Source organism: Falco naumanni, chromosome 2 (assembly GCF_017639655.2).
Source record: "Falco naumanni isolate bFalNau1 chromosome 2, bFalNau1.pat, whole genome shotgun sequence".
Classification (NCBI taxonomy): domain Eukaryota; kingdom Metazoa; phylum Chordata; class Aves; order Falconiformes; family Falconidae; genus Falco; species Falco naumanni.
This window is the reverse complement of record NC_054055.1, coordinates 11034982-11058428: the sequence shown is the minus strand read 5'-3', so window position 1 is coordinate 11058428 and position 23447 is coordinate 11034982. Positions and strand designations below refer to the sequence as shown.

The 23447-nt window shown below is 37.6% G+C and overlaps 1 protein-coding gene across 2 annotated transcripts in view; it reads right to left on the bottom strand.

Annotated features, from left to right (window-relative positions):
• FOLH1B (folate hydrolase 1B) overlaps window positions 1–23447 on the bottom strand; it is a 31209-nt gene that overhangs the window by 4248 nt on the left and 3514 nt on the right. Inside the window, exons 3-17 of one of the 2 annotated variants that reach the window (XR_005826408.1) lie at window positions 22034–22220; window positions 21145–21246; window positions 16614–16739; window positions 14688–14874; window positions 13146–13239; window positions 10898–10996; window positions 9704–9789; window positions 8741–8860; window positions 7287–7369; window positions 6929–6992; window positions 6313–6380; window positions 4182–4273; window positions 3277–3367; window positions 2387–2497; window positions 966–1047 (exon numbers count right to left, since the gene is read on the bottom strand). Coding sequence is in view for 1 of the 2 variants with exons in the window: in XM_040584099.1 (XP_040440033.1) it covers window positions 966–1047; window positions 2233–2497; window positions 3277–3367; window positions 4182–4273; window positions 6313–6380; window positions 6929–6992; window positions 7287–7369; window positions 8741–8860; window positions 9704–9789; window positions 10898–10996; window positions 13146–13239; window positions 14688–14874; window positions 16614–16739; window positions 21145–21246; window positions 22034–22220 (1746 nt within the window). In the remaining variant the exon portion in view is untranslated. Of the gene's footprint in view, window positions 1–965; window positions 1048–2232; window positions 2498–3276; window positions 3368–4181; window positions 4274–6312; window positions 6381–6928; window positions 6993–7286; window positions 7370–8740; window positions 8861–9703; window positions 9790–10897; window positions 10997–13145; window positions 13240–14687; window positions 14875–16613; window positions 16740–21144; window positions 21247–22033; window positions 22221–23447 lie in introns of both variants that reach the window. The other variant, XM_040584099.1, reaches the window with a different exon arrangement.

Sequence of the window (23447 nt, the reverse complement as noted above, 5' to 3'; positions counted from 1 at the left end):
TTGTTTCAAGTTTACATTAGTGTCAAACAAAACCGAAACTGGTTGGTTGCATTAAAGCTTAGACTTAGGCCACCATCATTGAAACCATTTTGAAAATGTCACATACATGTCATAAATTCCATGTTTTACATAAGACATTATTGTTAACTCATTTATCTTGAGAGTTGCCACCATTAAAAAGATGGCTTTTATGCTCACTTAAGTCTTGCATAAGGGTAAGCATATGGCTAAAATAAATTCTTTGGAAGAAATGTAACATACACATACGTATATACAAAAGGAAGTTTGGTTTGTCATTCTGGGCATGGCCTACAAAGAATAAATCAAGAATTAAGTCAAGTTCAAATTAGGCCTTTTGGCATACATAGGTGGTGCATAGAATTTTTTTGAAAGCTCATCAAAAAGCCTGCCACAACTACAATCATGGTGAAGCTTTTTTTTTTTTTTTTTTTTTTTTTTGCATTAAGTGGTACCATTACCTTGAAAACTAGAAAGTTTTCTTTTTTGTTTCCAGAAAAACTGGAAAACAAAGCCCATGAGTCAACACTTGCTCTACGATAATGCAGTGACAAAATCTTAGGACATAGCTCTGCTCAGAGGGAGTTACACGCCTGAGCTGCCTCTACTTGTGCTAGCCAGCATTCTAGTCACATCCATGTATCAACCTGGCACTGCTCCTCAACTAAAAGCTGTTAAGAATTGACATTAATTAGCTTGAACACTTTTCAAAGCTAACATGGCTCTGCAGTGTCTCTGATGATCACTAATTCAACATTTCTGTACTTTGTTTCCTAGAGTAACCAGATCCTTCAAGACAAAAGTCTATAAGGACATATAATGAAACAAATGACTGACAGTCATTTGTCACCAAGGTTACTTGGGGGACTAAATGCAAGTGAACACTATGCCCTCTGATCCCAGAGAATTAGATCAAGTATTTGGAAGAAAAAAAACCTTGAACTTACTCATTGGTATCTACTTGTTGCAGTCTCTCATGAAAGCTAGCAGCAACTTCTGTAAAATTCTTCACAGCTGAAAAGAGAGCATCTGGAGGGAGCAGGACAGAAGTATTTAATTTCAGATTCTGAAGGAATAATTTAAAAAATCAAATTCTTCAAATTAAAGTTTTATCTTTCACTGTTATCATGATCTGTCAACTCCCACCGAATGAAAATCAGATGACCCCCTATTCCTACATTAAAAACTATGTAATTCTGTGTGAAAACCTCCCTTGGATACAATAGAAATCACTATTTTTCTGAATATAATTTATGATTTGCTACTTGAAATACCAAAAACTGGAGCATGGATTGCCAGAACCAGACTTTTCAGGTAGGTCTGGGATTTTATAAATCCCAACAACCCGTGTTTTACTGGTTTGTCCCTACACACACAGAGTTTTGAGAAAGCCTGAGTGTATATATGTGTGTGCACACACACCTGATATTGGTCATTAGCAGACAAGTCCTAAACTGCATACTGTATAATGTTCTCAATAAAATAAAGGCTTCTCAGGCAGGAGGCATACTGTGAATCTCTATAACGTGAAATAAAATTTCACATGCAAGCACACGATCCCTATTGTGGCATAGGGATGAACCATTCCTGCCTAAGCAAGCCCCAAGGAAAACTTCTCATGGTGTTTGCACTTGCCATCATGTGCCTATAAACTGAAAGGCAAAGTTGTGAATGGATGTAAGGAGGATCTTTTTTACCCTGAGGACAGTCAAGCACTGCGACCCAGAGAGGTTTTGTAGTCTCTGTCCTCGGAGGTTTTCAAGACCAGATGGGATAAAGCTCTGAGCAACCTGGTCTGACCTCAGAGCTGACCCTACCTTGTGCAGGTTGACCTAGAGACCTCCTGAGATTCCTTCTAATGTGAATTATCCCTACGATCAGTGTTGGACAGAGAATTATCCAACACCATAAACTGCAAAGCAGTGTGAATTTGGGGGGGACCAAGACAAAGATATCCTGTTGCCAGCATCAGTGAACTGCACAAAGGTCAAAAAACATGCAACTGGAAATATTAGATCTATCTGGCGGTGGCATAGTCTCTACACAGACATACTAGTGACAAAATATTCAGATTTCAAATTATTAGGGGGTGTGGCTCTTGCTTTATTTACTGTTCCTACAGCACAAGGTAAATACCAAGTCATGAGTAAGACACACATTAAGGTAAGGCACCTCTAGCATTTACAGAGGAGTGCAACGAAAGACTGTACGTACCAAAGGACACATTGTACGTTGCCAGTTCCTCTTGATGATTCCTTGACAAATTATAGATGATATGAGCATAGTTGCTCACAGATGATGCATAATCTCTACAGTCGAAAGGAAGCACAACGGAGTTGGCCAATTCAAACACCAGCCCTCCCCGTACCTGAGCTACTGTCAGATGATTCTTGAAAGTGGGATCATAAAACTTCTCCACAATTTCATAGGTTTCATAGACACTGTGGTAAACTGGGTAGCTGCTGTATTTTTCTACATTCTGAAACAAAGCGAAATAAAACCATTATTCAGCTGCGGATATTCAGCTTTGCTTGAAAACCTTTGCTATGGGATTCAAGACATTATAAAGTATTCAGGTCATACTAATTCTGTGTAGCAACTACAGACAATTGAATGAGACGAACTGCTCAGTGGTGGCTCTCTTAGACATCAACCTATGATGAGACAAGCGGTCATTTGGAGATGTCTCTCTCCATTGACCATGTACAGAGTCTAAAAAAGACAGTGAAGAACAGACACATAACTTTTAGTTGGTTAAATTAAGGTTAGATTGTTCTTCCTCTCTGCTCGGATCTCAAGAGTAATTTCTGTTTGTGCCGCTGGATATGCCTTTTCAGAGGAAAAGACCACATTGAATAGATTGCTCCCTGAATTAGTCTCATCTCACGGTATGCTCCAGAGTCAAACCCATGGTTTCCACAATACACGAGCCGTTTTGTCAAAGCTTCATAAGTTATTACAAGTCATTCAAACGTCATCATAAGCCACTCATAAGCCTTCATCAACCACAGGTAATTTTGAGCACATCCATTTACCCTAAGCAAAGGTCCTTACGTCTGACTGACACCAAGCTGACCACTCTTATTTATTAAATATTTGTGTTGTAGTAGCACATGGAGTTCTAGTAATGCACTGGGACTCCACTCTGATACATCAAACTGAACTACTCCAAAAAGCTGGCAGTCTAAATGGCTCACTTACAGGTGATACTATTCAGGCAGTTACAGGGGAGAGAAAATTACAAAGACACAAACTTACCCAATTTTTACTGTAACGTGCTCTGCCTGAAGCAATGCCAAGACGTTGAAAAAAGACTTCAAAGTCGTTACCAGAACCCAGTTTATTTATTCTTTTTAGAAGAAAAAGGAAAATACCTTGAGTGACAATACGTAGAAATATAATTTTCATTTGCTTTCAAGTACTGTGGCAATGATTTATTGTGCAGTCATAGTCACTACAGTCTTTCCCTAGTATGCTCTTTTCTGTCAACATACCATGAATTGCCTGTGACCCCTACATTACATGCACCTCATCAGCTGCATTCTCAGAGGAGCAGAGTCATCATTCTTAGTGTCAGAGAAATCAGACTCTCAAGAGAAGAATTTAACTCACTGTCTTTAATCCTTGAGAAGACCCAATGCCCTTCCTCCCACTGAACTCTACTATCCCAAGCTTTCAACTCTGAGAAATCACAACAGTACCAGTGTGGCTCCACGGAAGAGAATCAGTCTTCAAGATTCCATAGAGAAACCCTGGTAAACTTGAAGGACAGTGTTGTAGAGTCCTGTTTGGTATGCTCCCCAGCCACCCAAACTTTGAGGCATTCTGGGAGCAAGTACAAGGGAAAGCTGCTGTGTTAGCATCTTGTGTGCCTGCTGCTAGCTTGCGCGTACTGCCTTTATTTGTCTAAATTTCTATAAACTATGGGAACACTTTACTTTTCATATATAAAGCCTCCTGTACACGCTACAAAGACAGGTTCACCAAACTGTTGTACAATAGCTTATCAGCTGCAATCAAGAAAACTGAAAGTTATACCAGCTGAGAATCATACTTCTTTTAGTCATGTAGATCCAATTTTTCAAGTGGATCTTTCTTTAAAACCCACACTCTACAAGTTATAATAACTTTTGGCATATCATTTATTTTCTTTTCTCACTGACCTGGGGACCTCTTCATGTTCTTTTGATGGATTTTTTTTATACCAGCTCTCATAAAGAGATTTGCCTTCAAACCCGTCATCAGGACTTGGTATCTAGAAAAAGTATATTGTAAAAAAAGACAAAGAGTACAATTTTAAATGTTGCCAAGCAACCAATCTACAACATGTCATCACATAAAGCCTATGGCTTTGGGCAATGAATAAGTCACAGTCTTAAGTCTCTCAACCTTTCTGCGTTTTCCATTTTAACATTTAAACTGCATAGCAATTTCCAGAGAAATATTTTATTTGTATGTATGTATATATACACACACACACATATATAAACCAGGTAGTTTTAGATGAAAGAAAACACAGGGAAACAAAAATATTTCAAGTCAATATTTACATTCTGATACTTCTTTATGAGAATTTCAGCTATTTAAATATGCAACACAAACATCCATCACAAAACCAAAACTTTTTGTTTTGCTTTGCAGGAAATTTCAATTTTGTCTCTGTTTAATTAAAACCTGTTTCTACCTTGGTTTAGTTCTCAAAAGTTATTTTCATGGATGCAACTGTAACCTTAGAAGGGCAAAGTGTACAGTACTGGGCATTTATGTCATCATAGCTGCTACAGAGATATACAAACCATGATCATCCTAAAGTTCATTCCTACCACTCTGACTACTTTCCAGATGACTGAGCAGGTTAAACAATGTGGGTATTTTTTTATCTTTCCTTTATATTGGTGGTCTGCTGAGGTTTTATTATCTTTAATCTATTATAAATTTTTAATATCTATTATATTATTAATATGTGTATCTACTATCTATGAATTACTCCACAATAGGAATCAAAATAAAATTAACCTATTTGAGTTTTTGTCATGAAGCTAATTGTTCATAGAACGGCATTAACAGCCTTAACACTTTTTGCCACTGATTAAATTTGGTTGGGATCACACAGGACCCGCCTCCTGATCAGCATTCTCTTCAGACATCAGCTACCAACAAGATGTGGTTACATGCAATCATCAGCCTTTGTTGCTACTTCCCAGCTTGAGGAAGGGTTATGCAACCATGTTTACCGGTATTTAGGTCAACAGTTTAATGATAGCTTTTGGTGTCCAAACTCAGATTCTACCGACCTGATTTTCTGACTGTTCTGAACACCTGCACTTAAGACAGGTTACTATGGGAACTGCAGGTGATGAGCGCTCCTACAGTTCAGGACAGAATTATCTTTATCTGGTCACTTAATTTTAACAAAATATTATTTGATGTCTTTCAATTGCCAGAAAATTATTATACTGAATTACTACATTTCCTTTACTGTTGTACCAGTCTAATGACAGCTTTCAAGAGATAAATTATTGACTCTGGAAAAGACAGATGAGTGAATATATAACAGCAGATGAAGACAGATATAATAGATTCATAGAATATATACAGTAGTTGAATGTACATTATATATACGTATATAAAACACAAAAAAGTCTAATTAAATGTTCTATGCTTTAATACAGATGAACAGAAAAAAATCCCAGAAATAAAAAGCCCTCAGTGCCAGCCTCTAAGACCCACTCTCAAAGCAAGGAACATCATACATCTAAGATGGTGAGGGTATTTCCTGAGAAATGTCCCTACCTTTTTATTTTGTGTGCCACACAAATATGTGTGAAAGCATCATGGTCAGAGCCAGTGAATATCTAACAGGGTACACTGAAGCCGAGCACATTGACTAAACCTGTCATTTCATGCTAAGAACAACGCTGTAGCAAGCGTAATTTCTTCCCGTGCCCAAAGGGAGTCAGTCTGCCACTACCACTCTAGTAGTTGGACTGGCCAGCCAGGTTTGTGCTTGTTTCTGTCCTCTGGCTCATGGCATTTTTTTGTTCTTTCGTTCATAGAAGGAATACTTTCACAGGAGAAGCAGAAAAATCCCCTACTCCTGAATACCTAATAATTTAAAGGTATAAGCTTAAAACCCCTTTGCCACTCCTGGGGAAAAGCTCCAATTACTTAGCTATTGACTTTAAAAGGGTACCACAGTCACAAAACAAACAACTGACACCGTATTTTGTACATAGAGCCCCATCCAGTAAGTGAGCACTGAACATGCTGGCTAAAAATTTCAAGCAATATTACCTCTTTAGTCAGACTGTATACCAGTCTGTACATCAGTGGTGTGCAGTCCACTCGTAGTGTGTAGTTTCCTGAAAAAACAGGGAAAACTATTCAAAGAAGCAAATTCTACTCAGCTGAAACCTTGTGCCATTATTTGTTAATAAGAAAGGGAAAAAAAAGCTATACTCTCTACAAGGAACAAGCTGATTCTCCCTAAAGGAGAGTTCTCCTGTGATCTTGTCAGTGTGTTTGTATTGGTTAGGATTCATTACAGCCCAGCTTTTGAAGCAACCCTTAAGAGTTTTTCTTATGTCCTTGTGCTTATTACACACATTATAAAAGGAGAAGCTGACTAAAGTGTTGCCATAAAACTACTGACAGGTGCACACCACTTCTTGTCCCTCCCCATGACTTCCCAAATAATGTAGCTACTGTAATTGACTTCTTCCCTGAAGCAACAGGAATATCTAAAGGATACTTTATGATTCCAGGTCATGGTTTCCCCCCATATCTACTCCCAAACTAATAAAACAAAATTATCCCATTGAAGCTTTCATGGATCTCTGAACTAAAATGCCTCCCAGTCATCTGTATATACCATCACTATTCCTGTAAAAGACAAATCAGAACTATGTACCTTCGATGGAGGAATCTGCATTGATATAAGCCACTCCCCGTGACTGCAATACTTTGGCATTTTCCTATGACAAGGAAAAGAGGAAGAAAATGCTGATAAACATTTTTGTCCTTGGAACTACTTTTTTATCCACAGAAGTAACAGCTGTTTCATGGAAAGACATCATATACTGCAAGGAGCCGTATATTCTTTGTAGTTCAAAAACTTAAAAAAAACTTAACTAAAAAAAAAAGAAACTTAAGAGAAAGGGGGCGGGGGGAGAGAGGGAGGGAAGGAGGGAGGGAAGTGTTGATTTCTAGTACAGATTAATCAAAGACCTGCCACTGTGCGAACTTCTCTTTGAACACTATTGGTTTACCTCAGCCCACTCTGTTGATCCTAACAAGCCAAATTCCTCTGCATCCCAGCTTGCAAATATCACTGTTCTCCTTGGCCTCCATCCTGAAATAAAAGACCATCAAAATTGTATCAGAACTAAAGACTGCTTGTTACATGGCAACTAACATGAAAACAAATGTCATTTTTTTGGGTTTCATCTTTCATCCTGATCTGTGCTGTTTAAGGAACTTTAACACCAACTTCTTCAATAACCTAATCTAATAATGGTTTTCTAATTTTGTAGCAATGTCATTTCTTCAATATTGTGCCAAATAATGTGTTACTTTTCTTCTCTCAGCTTTAATTGCAAGAAGATCTTCTGAACTTTAAAACTCTGGACAAGGAAAAATAACGTGCTTGTGCAAAAATTCTTGAAAGAATGCTTTTCTACTCTTTTTGCTGTGTTCAATTTAGTACATATTGCATACCAGTGTCTACTCTGACAGAAAAGTGTTTGGCATGTTTTCCTGTCTGTTAGTGAATTCTTTGACCTGTCCCAAATGCTGGATTTCAAAACCTAAGGAGTTCTCTGTATCTTTGACAGATCACCTTCAAAACAAAGATCTTTCACTTGATTTAAATCCAGGCCAGATGAAACAGGGTCTTATTGTCCTGCCCCTTTATTTCTGCCCAAAATTTTCTTTGAGGCTATTAGAACCTTTTCATCTCTTTCTCCCTTTCTTTTATACCTTTTCTTTCTTTCTTTTTCCAGCTTGCATTCTGAAGACAGTTTCCCCTGGTATCCAATAACTGAGAGGGAATGGAAAGGAAACTAAACATCAGTAAGTTTTAAGTGCAATGGGTAGGGCAAATAAAGCTCTTCTAGTACAGTAACTGACTTACGTCAGAGCTTTTTTTCCACGGGATGTCAGATAGGGAGACACATTTGCTCTGACAGCAGCAGAAATTTGGTACAGTCGACATTTGTTCCTATTCTAATGTAACCAGGCATGAGGTATTTTTAACCATTACCTCTGACTATGTTTGCACAGCTCATTCTGCATTACACAGAAATACTTTGTTTATTCTTGTGTCTGTCTCCAAACTACAGTCAAATGCTGAGAAGGCTCTCAATGTTGCCCTCATGAAGCCTCAATCATTCCACCACTGTATCAATCTTACAGGACCACTGAAACATCCAGTTTGTCCAGCCTCAAATACACTGTAATCAATCGTACCTAAATGTCATATTTATTTCAGTATCCCTGATTTTGTGTTTTGTTTTCCTTTAAGTGTACTTTCTCTTGAGTAGAAGTACCTTACATATACCAAGGTTGCAATCGGAACTAGTCAACAGCTGCAAACAGTGTGCTTATTCCAGAGATCAGTTAGATACATGTGTTTAATTTTAAGCATAAACATAAATCCCAGAGAAGTCAATGGACACTGCTGAGAGTAGTGGTTTTGGTGTGTTTTATTCTTTCATTACCTTACCTTTCCTTTTCAGTTTTCCAAAGCTCCTCACAATCTCATGAACCACAGCTGCCCCACTCTGAGGATCAATGCCACCAAATACCCATGAGTCACGGTGGCCTCCCAGGATGACGTATCTGTCTAGAGAAATTAATTAAGGAGGTGTACTTAGAAAAAACGTTTTTTTTTCTGCCATAGAGATGTTAATTGTAAGATATTTTTAATTTTCCATGTAAGTATCAGGAAAAAAAGCTTAATAGTTTGTAATACACACGACAGAAAGGCAAAAGCATTTTAAATCTCCAAAGACGTTTTTCTGTATTTTCGGCCAGTGCTAAAGAATTTGTCAAACACAATAACTTGACCCCATAATACTTAAAACTATTATATTTCATACTGTTACTTCTATTCTTAGAAATACTGCAGCTTTCCTCTAAAGCATGACAGAGATGTGATTAATAAGATCAAAGTCAGGCTAGATCTCTGTGCCACTATAATATGGTTAACAATTGTTTTATCAAGCAACAAGGAACTGCTGAAGTTACAAGTTAAATGATGTTATCACCACTCTAGGAATGTCAATGTATTTGGGTTTTTAGAGTGTAAAATCACACTGGTTACAAGAGACTGTAAGACAGACAAAAAGTCAATAGCAGTGGATATGATGTCTTCAGATGGAATGCAAAATCCATTCTTGTGTCAGTAAGGAAGAATATCCACTTAAGAATACTCTTTGAAAGTTACTTGCCTGAAGACAAGTATTTTCATCTTGGTTATGACTCCCCCTTGAAAATCAGCATTTATACTGAAAGTGCTGACATACCCTGAACCATATGAAAGCTGATGCAATAAATATTTCAACACAAATGATCATGTAGTACAGTACTTCAGAGAAAACTATATTCCTTATTTCCCCCCTGTAACTATGAAGTGCATGTAGAGGTCACTGCATGCTCACATTACACTGAAGACAAATGCCTTCACCTGGTTCCACGGTGCCTCTGATGGTACCGATCACATTGAAAACCCTTCTTACTTCATTGTTGCTATGAATGTGCATTTTCACCTTTCTAGTGTATTGGGAAGGAAGACAAAGACAAATTTCACCAGATTATACAATAAAACATCTTGACACCTTTCAAAAGTGCACAATATAAACTGAAAGGAAAGCATTTTGGCCAAATTCACCTTCCATTAAACCAAAGTAAAAAGATTTTAGTGTGGTTTTTTTCCCTGGATTTATACTTGTGCAATTGAGAACAATATTTAACCCTTGAAAGCTATATAGTGTTATTCATGCCAGTAAGTTTTATATTGGCAACAGGCTCAGAACTCCAAATTCAAAGATTTTTTGCTAGCAGCTAGTTTTTAAATTTGGAAGAATGAAAGAAAAATTAAAACCACCTAATGTCAAAAAGGTGAATAGCTCTTAATCATTTAGAAGTTGGTGCAAATCAGAACTGACTCCAGCAGAGTCAATACTGATGTGGCATCTCTGGCAGCAAAAAGTCAGACAGCCTGAGTTGCATCAAGAGACTTTGTTTATCTACAATACAACTGGAGGTGCAACAACTCATCCTCAAGGGTTGTCTGTATATTTTTCAGAAATAATTTTTCATGTGGTATAACTAAGCCATATGGAAAAGGTCAAACAGTTCATATGAAATCAGTACAGTAGCTCAGCCAATACTGAAACACCTGGACTTTAGTCCTAAACTGTAATAACTAAATCAGTTCAAAAATAATCCAAAGCAATAAAAATGATATTGTAGTTCAAGCTTTTTTTTTCTGGAAAACTTGACTTGTAGGTTAATACTGGTTTATATAAGGCAATAGGTAAGATCAGAAGCTGGACCCTCATGAATTTAAAAAAGACAACCAACAAATGCAGTTCTCAAAAAAATAATCAGTCTCATAAAATAGTTTGTCAAAGGTTAGCTGCTTTTCAAATGAAACTGGTTCAAGACTAGCTGGAAATGAAAGCAATTCAGTCATATTCACCCAATCAAGATGTAAATTTACTGAAGCTTTGCACTGAGAGCATTTCAGCCCAGGAAATGGTCATAATCAAAGGAATGATGCAAATAACCCCAAGTACTCTATCCTGGTCAAATTCTATTGCTCTAGTGGTTTTTTTCTCTGATGCCAAGCACTCTTTCCTTATGAAATAAAACTGACCTCGTAGAATAATTTGTTGTGAAACCAGGACCAACGTTGTAAGACACATTCAAATTTCCTTTCCAGCTACTATGTGGCGGTGCATATCCTCCCATATTACTATTATGAAAAATAAAAATAAAAAAATATTATTAGTTACAGACATCTTACAATAGAACCAAACACAAACGAGGAACCAAGAATCACTGTTAAGTCCCATGCACACATAGACCACAGTGATAGTCATTGTCTCAGGCAATTTATACTATAAGATTCCACAGGAGAATAATCTTTTTAGCTACATTAATACTAGCAAATTAACATACAGGAATAGTTGCGGGCATTGAGACTATCTTGGAATGGCCTGCAGCTATGTTGGAAAACAGAGTTGGCCCCCAAATGTTTTGTATACAAACTGTCTCTTGTAAAGTGTCCCTGGAACTTTCTACTGCCTTGAACTCTGTTTGCATTTGAATTAGCAGAGAGCAATTTGTACTATTTGAATAGTTTAACAGCATAGGCAGTTGTTTTCCAGTGCCTGTCCCTGGGCACTGTTTAATCTGGTAGCATAGGCAGAGTTGATGTGTTTCAAAGATGCCTAAAACTGGAGAAACGTGATCAGCCCAAGTGACTTTTTCTTGTTCCATTGTCAAAGGTGGGATGTTTTTTCTCAGTTAACACAACTAGAAATGCAGTAAGTCAGTGGGTCACAATAACCCATAATTATCACACATTCTAAAGGATTTACATTTTTTACATGAACTTCTGAGAAACATTAAAAAATATTTAAAAGTATGCTGGATGTTCTGGTTCTTATTAGGCAAAATATATTTATTACAAACGAAAGCATGTCTTTTACTGTAAATGCTTACTTCAGTCAAGCTTTATTACGCAGAACACTTCAGCATGTCTCCAAGTCCTCAGTAAATTTTTTATATAAAAATATGATAGCAGGAATAACTAGAAGTTATGACTCCTCAAGACAAAAGTGAAAAACAGGACCCAGTATTTTTAGATTTAGATTTTATTCATAATTATTAAAACCAAGTTCTAGAATTATTAAAACTTATTGAAAAGAAATATCTAGCTACATCATATTCACACATAGTAATCTGCTCCACCACTACCAGCTGGCAGTGGGAAAAAGAGGGGGTTTTAACTGATACCTTTATCTTTATGAGCAGTTATAACACTGATGACTGCAAAGTTTTACAGAAAAGAAAGTTTGGAGATGTATTAGTCTGTAAAGTTTGGGAGGAAATAGGAAAAATAATAGAATAGTGTTAATGAACATCAGGTATGCAAAACCACCAAAGACAGTCAAATTTTGCCTCACATAAAAATAAATAGTTTCAGTACTTCAGAAGAAACCGGTATAGAAAACCAATGTAGAACATTTTTTTGACTCTGTATTCAAACAGAGGCATCAGACAGAGCAGAATGACTGTGTGATTTAGATGTAAAGCTCCTATATAAACACCCAAGATTATGTTCACTTACTGCACTAAACACTTACCCATGGTACTGTTGCCAACCCTGGCATTTCCTGCTCTCCCTCTACAGTTGATACAGATGATTGCTGTTACATCTTTAGAGGAATGATACACTTGCCAACTGAATCACATCTTAGTTTTTTTCAGATAACTTGCTCGATTTGTTGAGATAATTATGAATTTTGATTCCTCTGGCAAGCTGGTAGTCTTCATGTGACTTGTATGTTTAGTAAGCACACTTACTTACTGGTAGGTGACTATTAAATAGCCTATAATACTCCAGAATTTCCACAGTGCCCTTAGATTAGTTCGCTGGCATCATTTCATATTTAAGCGACATAATACACCTGATGAGAGAAAGCACACGCTTTCATTTAACAGGACAGTACAGATACTGTCCCATCAAACATGCACGCCCAGTAATTCCCTGGACAAATGAATGACTTCGTTTGTGGTCTTTTTCACAAGACAGGTCTCATGCCACCTTCAAAAATTTTTGCCTTTATTCAAACTGAGAGGCACTTTATGACATCAGTATTCTTGACTGATCATGATATATTACAAATGATCATTTCCAGATCGCTCTGCGCAGACCTGATATGTAGTAATAGCTAGCATGTTTACCTCCCACAGAGAACCTAATGACAACCAACCATACTATTTCAACAGCTACAGTAGAAGCACAGTGAAAAAGTCTTTTCCCTTTATTTTCAAATACTCCCATAACTTTCAACAAACAGTCTGCTTGAAATTCCTCATGTCTCCCATACACTTACCGCAGTAATGACTCGGCATCATGATAGCCAATGGGATGAACTGGAATTTTTGGGAGACCTACACCACTGGCTTTGTCTAATCGGTAAGTATATTCTGAAAGCAAAAGACAGATATTTTCATATTTACAACTCTCAGAAGGAATCTGTACAGTTCGTAGCACAGTCCTAACACTGGAGTCAGGGATAATTATTTCACTGTCCTCAAAGTCAGGCTGACATTACTTCAGTGATTTCCTTCTTTATGCTTCATCATGTTTTCAGAGAGACACCAACAAAGGATCTCCCATAGCGTCTGCAGTCAAGCATTTAGAGCCAGCTGGAAATTTTAAAATCTTTTGTTAATTATTTGTGCTGAAATGTTTTTAGAAAGAACTTCAGACTAAGCCACAGATAAAGAACAAGGGCAAAGAGGAAGCCCACAGTCTGATGCTTAGAAAATTCAGCTGGGCACTAAAAGAATTGTGCCAGTTGATAAGAAATGAAGATAAAATCTTACACAGTGGGCTACTGAATATTCTGGTTTCTGAACAAAATGAAGTCTGGGTTTTGTTTTGACAAAGCTCAAACACAAATAATGTTTGTTTTTTTACAAATGAGAATCTTAATTTTCACAATGTGAACAAAATTTGATGTTTGCAAGCCAGCAGATAAGATATGGAAAAAAATAGTTTCCTCCTTAATAAAACATTCACAGGGGCCCTTATTGAGAGAAGCAGACAGGGATTCACCTATCAGACCACTGACCCTTGCATGAGGAACCAGAAATCTTCCACATGGTCTGCCCCTACCATGCTGCTGTTGTGAACACGGATCCTCTTCCAGCTCAAGTCGTGCTGGCTAGAGGAAACTTTCCCCATCACTTTGGGATGACTCTTCTTGAGGTGATTGCCTCCCTCAGACATGCTGGCTCAAGTGCTGTCATGAATGGTTCTTAATGCATTTCAGTCAAAATGATCTGGGTTAGGTGCTAAATGGAACAGCTTAGGCAGAGCTCAAATAAGCAGCTGAGGAAGCATGAGGTGAAGGTCATGAACCAGTGGGGAATGGTCATCTTCCCAGGAGCCTCAGCTGCAGCCAGGTGACATGAGTCCCAACATGAAAGATCTCAGCATTGCCAGCATGGGCTCTTGTGCAGTGAAAGCAGCCCAAATCCTGCAGAAAGGAGAACTGCAAAAGCAAAGAAACCCATGAGCTGTGCAGGTTGGCTCCTTGCTGACTTACTGATGAGAAGCAGAAAGAAAAGACCAGGGATTCAGCTGTTGAATATTTCTGTCATGATCTCTGGGCTAACTTGGGTACATCTGTGAAGTTAAGCAGCCCAGGACTGCACTGTGTGGCTCCCTTAACATCCCCTCACTCACTTTCTCTCATGCACCATTTACACAAGCGGCCTACTGATCTGAAGCCCAAAGCTGCCTCCTTTGAGAAACAGGAAGACCAAGAAAAAATGTGTTTTGTTCCAAGGGAAAGAACACCCTCACTAACCCCCACCCCTTTCCTGAAACCAGACCCTCAGAGCATGACTTCTCTAGTGTTACTCACCTTTTGCAGGATAACCTGGTGTGAGAGGATCCCCTGCCCCATTCAGGTTTAACACATTTCCACGCTGGGCTCCTCCACCTGGAAGGTTCCAGCCATTTGGATAGGGATCTGTTCCTGGGGCGCAGTAGTCAGCAGGGTCAGAGAACAGAATAAGACCCTTGGCACCTGCCAATTCAGCATTCTTCACCTGCAAAGCATATCTCTGGTCCCTATCCAGTCCTTTATAGCTTGATACCAGAGTTCAACGAGCAAAAGAAAGTATTATAAATTACAGTGATTACTCCTCAGGGCCTTTTACAGTGCTTGGGCTAAGAAAAGGGCCTATAACTGTCTTGTAACAGAAAATTTCCTGAAAATATATATGCATATATCAGGTTCCATAAGAAATTAAGAGGTTTGCTGTTGCTTAGATTTTTAGTTAGGAGATAACTGCAGTGGCACAGAAAACATCCTTCACAGTATTACTACATAACCTGAGTTTGTATTCTGTCATCCAGATCAAATCAATTGACTATTGAAATGTACACATCATGCGTGGAAAAAACCTTGTCTTTCAGTTAGTCATGTATTTACCTTATTTACCTAAATGATCTTCTGAATGTATCTCAGGGTTCAAACTACACAGGAAGATTATTATTGGAGAGATTGACACTGTCTTCGGCTGTTGACAAGACTAAATTAGAGTGTGTATCTTAGGCTCATTATGGCAGAAGGCCTGAACTGCATACTGTTTCGATTTTAAAAAGTATTCTCATGGTAGACTTTATGATTGTATAATACTGGTTGGTAGAGAGTGAGAGAGAGAAAATATATGTCATTCTGACATCCCAATCACTTTTGCTACTGGATATGACAGTGATGTATAGTGACTGCATGACAACTAATCCTTAACAGTTTTAAATCTGGGTATTTTAATTCAGAAATACCATAGCCTTTTTTTTGGAAACACAGTACTTGCCTTCATGCTCTATGCTATTCTTGCCCACCATTAGAAAGTCGGAAAATGACAGTATGGTTCTCCAGATTTTATACAGGCTACCAAATACTTCAGTATATAAACAGTCGTTACAAATATTCCTGTAAGAATTAACATATTGTCCCTTTGTGTCAATGAGGGCATGTAATTTCTAAACCACAGGACAACTGCCTTTCTAGATATTAGTAACTTCGAGGGTTTGTATTTCATTTTTAGAAAAGATTCATAGACAGCAACACTTTCTTCAATTTTTAAGTCTTTCCCATTCAGAGAGTATCTTTAAAAGCAGTAACAATTTTGTAAAAATGACCCAGGATATGAGTTACATGTCACTTTCACTGGGGAAAACTGATTTTTGTACAAGAGCCAAACACACTTAAAATAGACTGTCTTCTCACATCCTCACTGAGAAAATAACTTGAATGTATGCCTCAAGCATGTACATGATTATGTCCTTTCCTGTTAGGCCATGGATATCTGCAGAAATCTTTAGTTTAAAAATATTTATATGATAGGGACATTGAATAAACAAATACAGAATTTAAAATAACCTCCATATAGTTATAGTCTCTGTCTAGTGTATAGAAACCATTACAAAGAAACACAATATAAGCATCTTAAAGCACAGCTGAACCAACCGGAGAACAGTTTAGTTCAGAGTTAAAAGTGCATTACCCAAGACTATTAGTAATATTTTGGAGCAATTTATAGTATGAAAATTAATATTAAAATATGTATTGTTTTCCAACTTTTTTACCTTTATCCTACAGATGTATTATATACATATCAAACATGTATTTTTTCCCTTCTACTGAAGGGTCATCTTTGAACACAGGTCTAAGAAAACTCAGTTACACTAAGTAATCTCCAGATCATTTTAATTAAGTGTTTCAGTCTCTTGAAATCAACTGAAGGACAGCACAATTAATGTTTTTATATAGAGGCATTACCTTATTTCCTCTGAAGATCTTCCCATATCTGGCAATAACAATCTTGCCTGTACAGTTAATTCCCATTTCACGTTCTAGCTTAAAGAAGTCCTCGGTGCGGCCATAATTCACATACACTAATTCACCCTGATAGAAAGAGGTAGAATTTGAAACAAGAACATAAATTAGCATGTCAAAAGGAGGATGTGATCCAGTAGGAGAATAAACTGGGAACAATATGCTCTGGGACTGGCTTCAGTATAAATTCTTCTTTGATCATGAGACAAATACATAGGTAAGTGATTTCTAATGAATTTAGACTCCTACCATCCAAAGCTGCAAGACTTTGTCCACAATGGAAAATGTTAGATATGACTTCTGAATGAGAAACTTAGAGTAAGTGCTCAGAGTATGGCACTTACTTCTTTTCACAGTCTGTTTAAGCTGTAGTCAGTCTTGGACAGCTGGAGGTATTTTGGACTCAGACACCACAGTAAATATCAATTGTATTTTATGTAGTAAGATGTCAATGCCCTCTGAAATTCTCAGCGTTTAATTCTTATTCATAATACTGCAGAAGCTTATAGGTGGCTGCCTGTCAAAATAAATACACGTTGCACATGAATAAAGTATTCTTCATGATTTGTTTCAACCGTGCTATTCAATACTGGAGGTGTGATTCATCTTCCTTAATGTCAGCTACCTGAAAATTGTGTGCATTGCCTAAGAAGGTCCTGTAGTGCACTCCATAGCCAGTGAAGAGCTGGAAAATTCCCCAAGAACACCCTTTCTAGGAGAATTCACCCCAAACTTATTTTAAAAAACTATTTTAGAAAGGATTAAATTGCCTTCTGGATATACCTCTCATTGATTATATCTCAAAGACCATTTATTAAGAGTAGATGTCTCTAACAACCCTCAAAGACTGGTTTAGGGAAGATGCCTACAATTTCAGACAACTAAAATCAGATGACAGGAAACTCTTAGTGCATTTCCCCATATTACTAGTCACTTTCACAGAGGTCTTCAATTTAATTTCTAAAAGGCATATGCTTAAACCTCTTATACCAATAAATATCACGGACTAGACATTCAGGTGGTCTCATGTAACAGCATACAGCATGCCCCGATAACACTGTGGTACAGTCATTTTGACTGTAGTGGTTTCATCAGTAATCTGCTTAATTTGCAATTTCTTCTTAAATTCAGCAAAATTAATGCAGTTAGGAAAAATCCATTAAATAAAGGGGACTGTATTTAAATAAGGCGGTTTCACACCTAGTAAGACTGGTCTTCTCTGTTCAGAGAATTAATTAATAAACACAAGGACTATTCTCAGGTAGGCTTTTCTGAATTTATGGAATAGTTTTCCCCCCTCAGTAAAATCAAGTGTAACTACTGAAGTCAAGACAGTTCTTCAAGTCTATTTAGATTAAGCAAAAGGGGAATTTGGTCCCCCATTTTAACATAATTTCTTTAGAATATCTTGTAGAGAATACCTACGCTTGTAGACTATTGTATTTTTTATGACAAATACAAAAATGTTGCTTTCAATAGTTTGGCTTACTTAAGTGCAGAACTGTAATTATAATAATTAACAGCAACCTGCAGGGTTCTCACATGCAGGGCCCTTGATCTACAATGAAGCGTAAAACATGAGAGTAACATTTTATGTTGAAAACCTGTTCACACTTTACAGGGTTTTTTTAAATAATGTCTTTCATTAAGCAGATGCCATCACATAAAGATAAGAACAGCTCTGATCTTTAGAAGCTCTCATAACTATACCCGATATAAAGTACATAATCTGTACTCATGGCATTTTCTGCGTGTTGTGCAATAATTAAGATTCAATCTCTAGATTTCTGAAACTACATTAAAGGTACTTATTTGAAGATTCTGGCAATATTTAATATATTGCATAGTAAATCAGGCTTTATTAATTAAATTCTTTTAGCATCTCTGAAAAATTTTCATATTTAACTTTCATTAACAGGACTATGAACTACATCAATGTAATAAATTTCTCAGCAGGGCATTGTGACAGTTTTGCATCATAACTTCCTAGTGATGTGATAAAATCCCTCATGTTTATAAAACTATTACGAAATGCAAGGTTTGAGAATGTAACAAGGATTCATAAAATATCTTGTCTGGGCTCTTTTAGCATAGTTAGAGATCTCAATTACACCTCTTACCTGCGACCATCATTAACTAGATGGAAGTACTTCTGCAGTCACTTAAAAAGGAAGTGAAAAGCAGAATTTTACCATTATTTATGATGCTAAATGTTCAAAACACTACTATTGTCTGACAGAATTTGACTCTGCTACTTTGTCTGCTATCTGCTAAATATTTCTTTTAAAAGAATTGTCTGCTCAAAACTTAACTGTTTTCATCTGATTGTTTACTGGGATTTAGTTAAAACACACCATACAGAAGAAACATAAATTTGCTGTCCATCTGTATGACAGAAAAGGATATATTCCATGTTCCATCTACCGACAACCTGAAATGAGTGGGAACTACTTCTAAATCTTTGTGGGGTCTCACTTCAGCAGGCAAGTAGCTACTATCCCACTCTAGCAGCTACTATCCCACTCTAGCAGTATTTAACCTTCAAAACACAGTCACTGCCACTTATTTTCAAAAAGCAGCTGCAGGAAAAAGTAATACTGCTAGCAGTGCTGAACAGCATTTCCACAACTCCCTAGTTATAGCACTCATCCAGAAAATGTGAGCTGTGTTATTGGCCTCTCTCAGTGGAAAGAACGCTGACCATTTCTCCTGTTTCCCAGGCAGGTGGCCTCTTCATGAGACTACAGTTATGCTGGGATGCAGGTACTTTACCGTCTTTTCCCTTCATTGAACTTGGCGCTTTATGCAGGAATCGTTTGCAAAATCAATGAGCAAAAAGAGAACCTATGACTGATGATTGCAGTTTGCAAGTTCCAAAGACCTCTCTCCACAGCTTAGTTGTGGTTTTTAATAGAATGGGTTTTAACACAAAATACATAAACAAGCCTCACCCTGAACCCACTGAGTATTCCCGCTGCCGAGCTCCATACATGCTCCCTCCTGTGCTGTTTTGCAGTACAGGTGCAGACAACCGCTCACTGGAGACTATAATTGCTAACACTGCTAGCTAGGTACCTGGAGCTTTTGTCGAAATACTATGTAATAAAGTGAACATAAGCATCACATTTAAAAAAATAAAATCTGTTTTTTAGGTATTGTGGTTTGGTTTTTTTTCAGAAACTAAGTTATTGTACTTAATTAAAATAAAATAATTTTCTAAGGAGGAAGCTGCAGCTTCTTAAACTTGTTTTTATTGTTGCCCGTACCCCATCACTTACTACAGCTCTTCACAGACCAAGTAAAGCAAGGAGGTTATTCTGTCTTTCTTTGGGGATATTATGTTACAATACAAAGTCAGAATCCATTAATTATTCCTCACATTATGTTCCAAAATTCCGACTGCAATTCTTGAAACACTCAAAGGTCTCATATCCTAGGGCACAGACTATCCGCCTGATTCTCCAGCTCACTTTGAGTGCCTGAGGCAATTGAATATAAGATACCTTTTGTTTCCTAGACTTGCACAGCTTATTAACAAACTTCAGAAAGAACATGACTAGTAACGCACTGTGTGAGTAAAAGCATTGTTAGCAGGTTTCAAAGTCAGATCAAACTTTAAAGCAGAGATTGGACAAAATGACCTCCAGAGGGCCCTGCCAACCTAAGTTATTCCATGTGTAGACAGGAAAGATACTGAGAAAAACAAAAAAACATTTCTAATCTTACAAAATATTAATTGAAACCACTAACAATCATAGGATAGAAGGCTCCTGTTACACAGTCAGCTTTATAAAAGAAAACCCATCAGCTGGTACCAGCAGCACAAGATAGAAAGGATTAGTGTTAAGCTCTGATCACAGCAACAATTTTACTGCCTGCTAGAAATGGTAGCAAAAGCCATTTTCAATCATACTGTATATCGTGTAGTTATACCTGTCAGTGTGAGCCTTGGGCAAGCAGCATTTTGAAAATTAAGATTGTTCATTTGGCCAATAAATGTAACAGTCTTATTTGTTCACCAAGATGGGAAACAATGGTGCACAGTCACAGAAATACCTGGAGAAGCTTATAGCAGCTCAGAACATTGAAGATTTATTATCATCATTTTTCAAGAAAAGGTAAAAATAAAACCCAATTCTGACTCAAACTAAAGAAAAAAACCCAAACATATATGTAAGACTGTTCAATTTGAACATTACTCTATAGCAAAACTCCTAAGAACATCTGAGCTAGGACATTTTTCCTGCTGGTGATATGTCAGGTTTTGAACTAAAGCCTAAGATCCAGGAGTTTCACATTATTCTGTATCACTCTGCTATTTTGTGCTATGCTATGCTACACTACGCTACGGCATTCCATCTTTTCTATTTCTATTATTTCTATTTCTGTCTCTATTTCTATTTCTACCTCTGTTCCTATTTCTAATTCTGTTTCCGTTTGTCCCTCCATTTCTTATACTATTCTACTATGTTACCTCAGGCATTCCTTGGGCTGAATACGCACTGTAGGGTGGCACCACATCTCTAACAGCCTCATATCCTGGAGGAGGGGGCTCAGATAATGATGTGTTGAAAATCTAACAGGAAAGAAGGAAAGAAAAAAAGTAAATCAGGCAACATGGAAAAGGAGTACTGTCTATTGGGGCACATTTCACAGGTACTTGCAGTTTAAAGGACTCTAGTTTTAGGACTCTAAACAAGGAGTGGCCGATACTTTAGCAAGCACTGGGCATCCTTTTTAGTATGCAGATTCAATGTGTCATCTTGCAAATCCCATCTCCACCCTTGGCACAGAATCCTGCTTAAATGATCACAGGGTCCCTTAAGGTGGTCTCAGTTCAGCAGATAAGAGCAGGTTAGACCGTAATGGTAAAAAACGCTTGCATTCTGCTCATTCCTGGAGCTTCTATGAGCACTAGAGAAGCTCTGTAATGAACTGATGTTACTTGTGGTAGTACACGTCCAGGCCTAATCTCTAATCTTCAAGAAACTTAATTTAGCACAATCATCAATACTGTATAATGAATCAATGCAAAATAATGATGCTGACGGCAGCTGCTTTCCTAATTTTAAATAACAGAATATTAAAATAATTGTATAACATGAAGTAATTCTCTTACATCATTCTTCTTTAATCCATATGTCAGTGTGCTATATGAACCAGAGTAATTATTAGTATTCCTAGTACATACATTACAAAACAAAGATACAAATTATAAAAGCAAACAAGAATTCCTGATTTCTGTGTGCTTTGGATCAGGCCCAACGCCATTAACAGAGCAGAGGATTGCTTTCCCTCCCAGTCTTCCAAGGTATATGAAGGTGATTTTGTTCCCTGGTGGCAAAAAATGGTGTTTTCTGTACCTCGCTTCCATGCTCGTCAATTACTGAGATGTAGTTGGGCTTAGTGTCATCAGGGTAAGACAGCAAGACATCATAATGAACCAACTGAACAGAATCCAAACCAAACTCCTTCCACTCAGCTTGGACTTGCTGTGCCAGATGCAAATTCTCCTTGCTTCCTGCTAGGTGAGGAAGCCGTGTAAAATTGCTAGAGAAAAAGAAGCAACGAATCAGTATCAAGCATTGCACCTCATAAGCAGAACTCCTCTTAGCCTAGATGGAAATAAACCCCCTAGAGATGACCAGATGTACCCAGGCTAAATAAGGACCTAGACCCCTCTGCATCTATGCTTTTGCCTGTTATATGTAAGCTGAGGTAAAGGTTTTCAGTGTGTCCTGAGCTATCACAGATGTTTGCATCTTCCTCACAGCATGGTTTAGCAAGAATGGCACGATCTCATCAGCTATGGGGTCTTGTCCCTTACTCCTTGTCTTCTAAGTGACGTTAGGCCAATCACTCCTATCCATAATGAGGCTGACCTTCCTTGCAAAGGGATAAAAGCATTGAGTGTCATTATTTTTTTGTGTTGAATTTAGAAATGTGCATAATTACTCTGATCTCTACTTTTAATTAACTGGATATTCTCTTTGCATCCCACTATTTTAGCTAATTTTGGCAGAAATACTGATTTATTTAAAAGTTTACTCTGAGTATGTCTTGCTGGCAAATAAGAGAGTGAGTTTACTGTGGCTTACAAACAAGGAACAGAAAAACTCAACAGCTTGTGACTTAAAAGCTATGCAGTGTGAAAAAAAATAGTGAAAGATACCATAAACAGTAAAGCAACCCATTGTCTGAAAAAAAACCATTGTCTAGACCATCAAGAAAGTCCAGTGGTAAAGTGAGCTGAAGAAACTCCCAGCTGAATGAGGCTGTCATCATGATGACCTCATCCTGTCATATGACCATGCCATCAACATGCCACAAAAGCATGTGTTGCACCAGCTGGCATTAATGAAGGAAATTGCATCTTCAATAAGGAAGGGGTTTAAGACTGGGAAAAATTTTAATTGTTGGCTTCATGTGAGAACAAAGCCATCCAACAAAGCACTTTGAAAGAACTATACACTTAGAATAGAACTGAACAGAACCAGACCATTTCATTTGGAAGTCACCTATAACAATCATTTAGGCCAACTGCCTGCCCAATTCAGGGCTGCCCAAGTTAAAATATGTTATTAAGGGTTTGTCCAAATGCCTCTTAAACACTGACAGGCTTAGGGTATCAATCACCTTGCTAGGAAGCTTGTTCCAGGGTCTGAACACCCTCTTGGTAAAGAAATGCTTCCTCATGTCCAGTCTAAACCTCCCCTGGTGCAGCTGTGAACCATTCCCACACATCCTACCACTGGATACCAGGGAGAAGAAATGAGC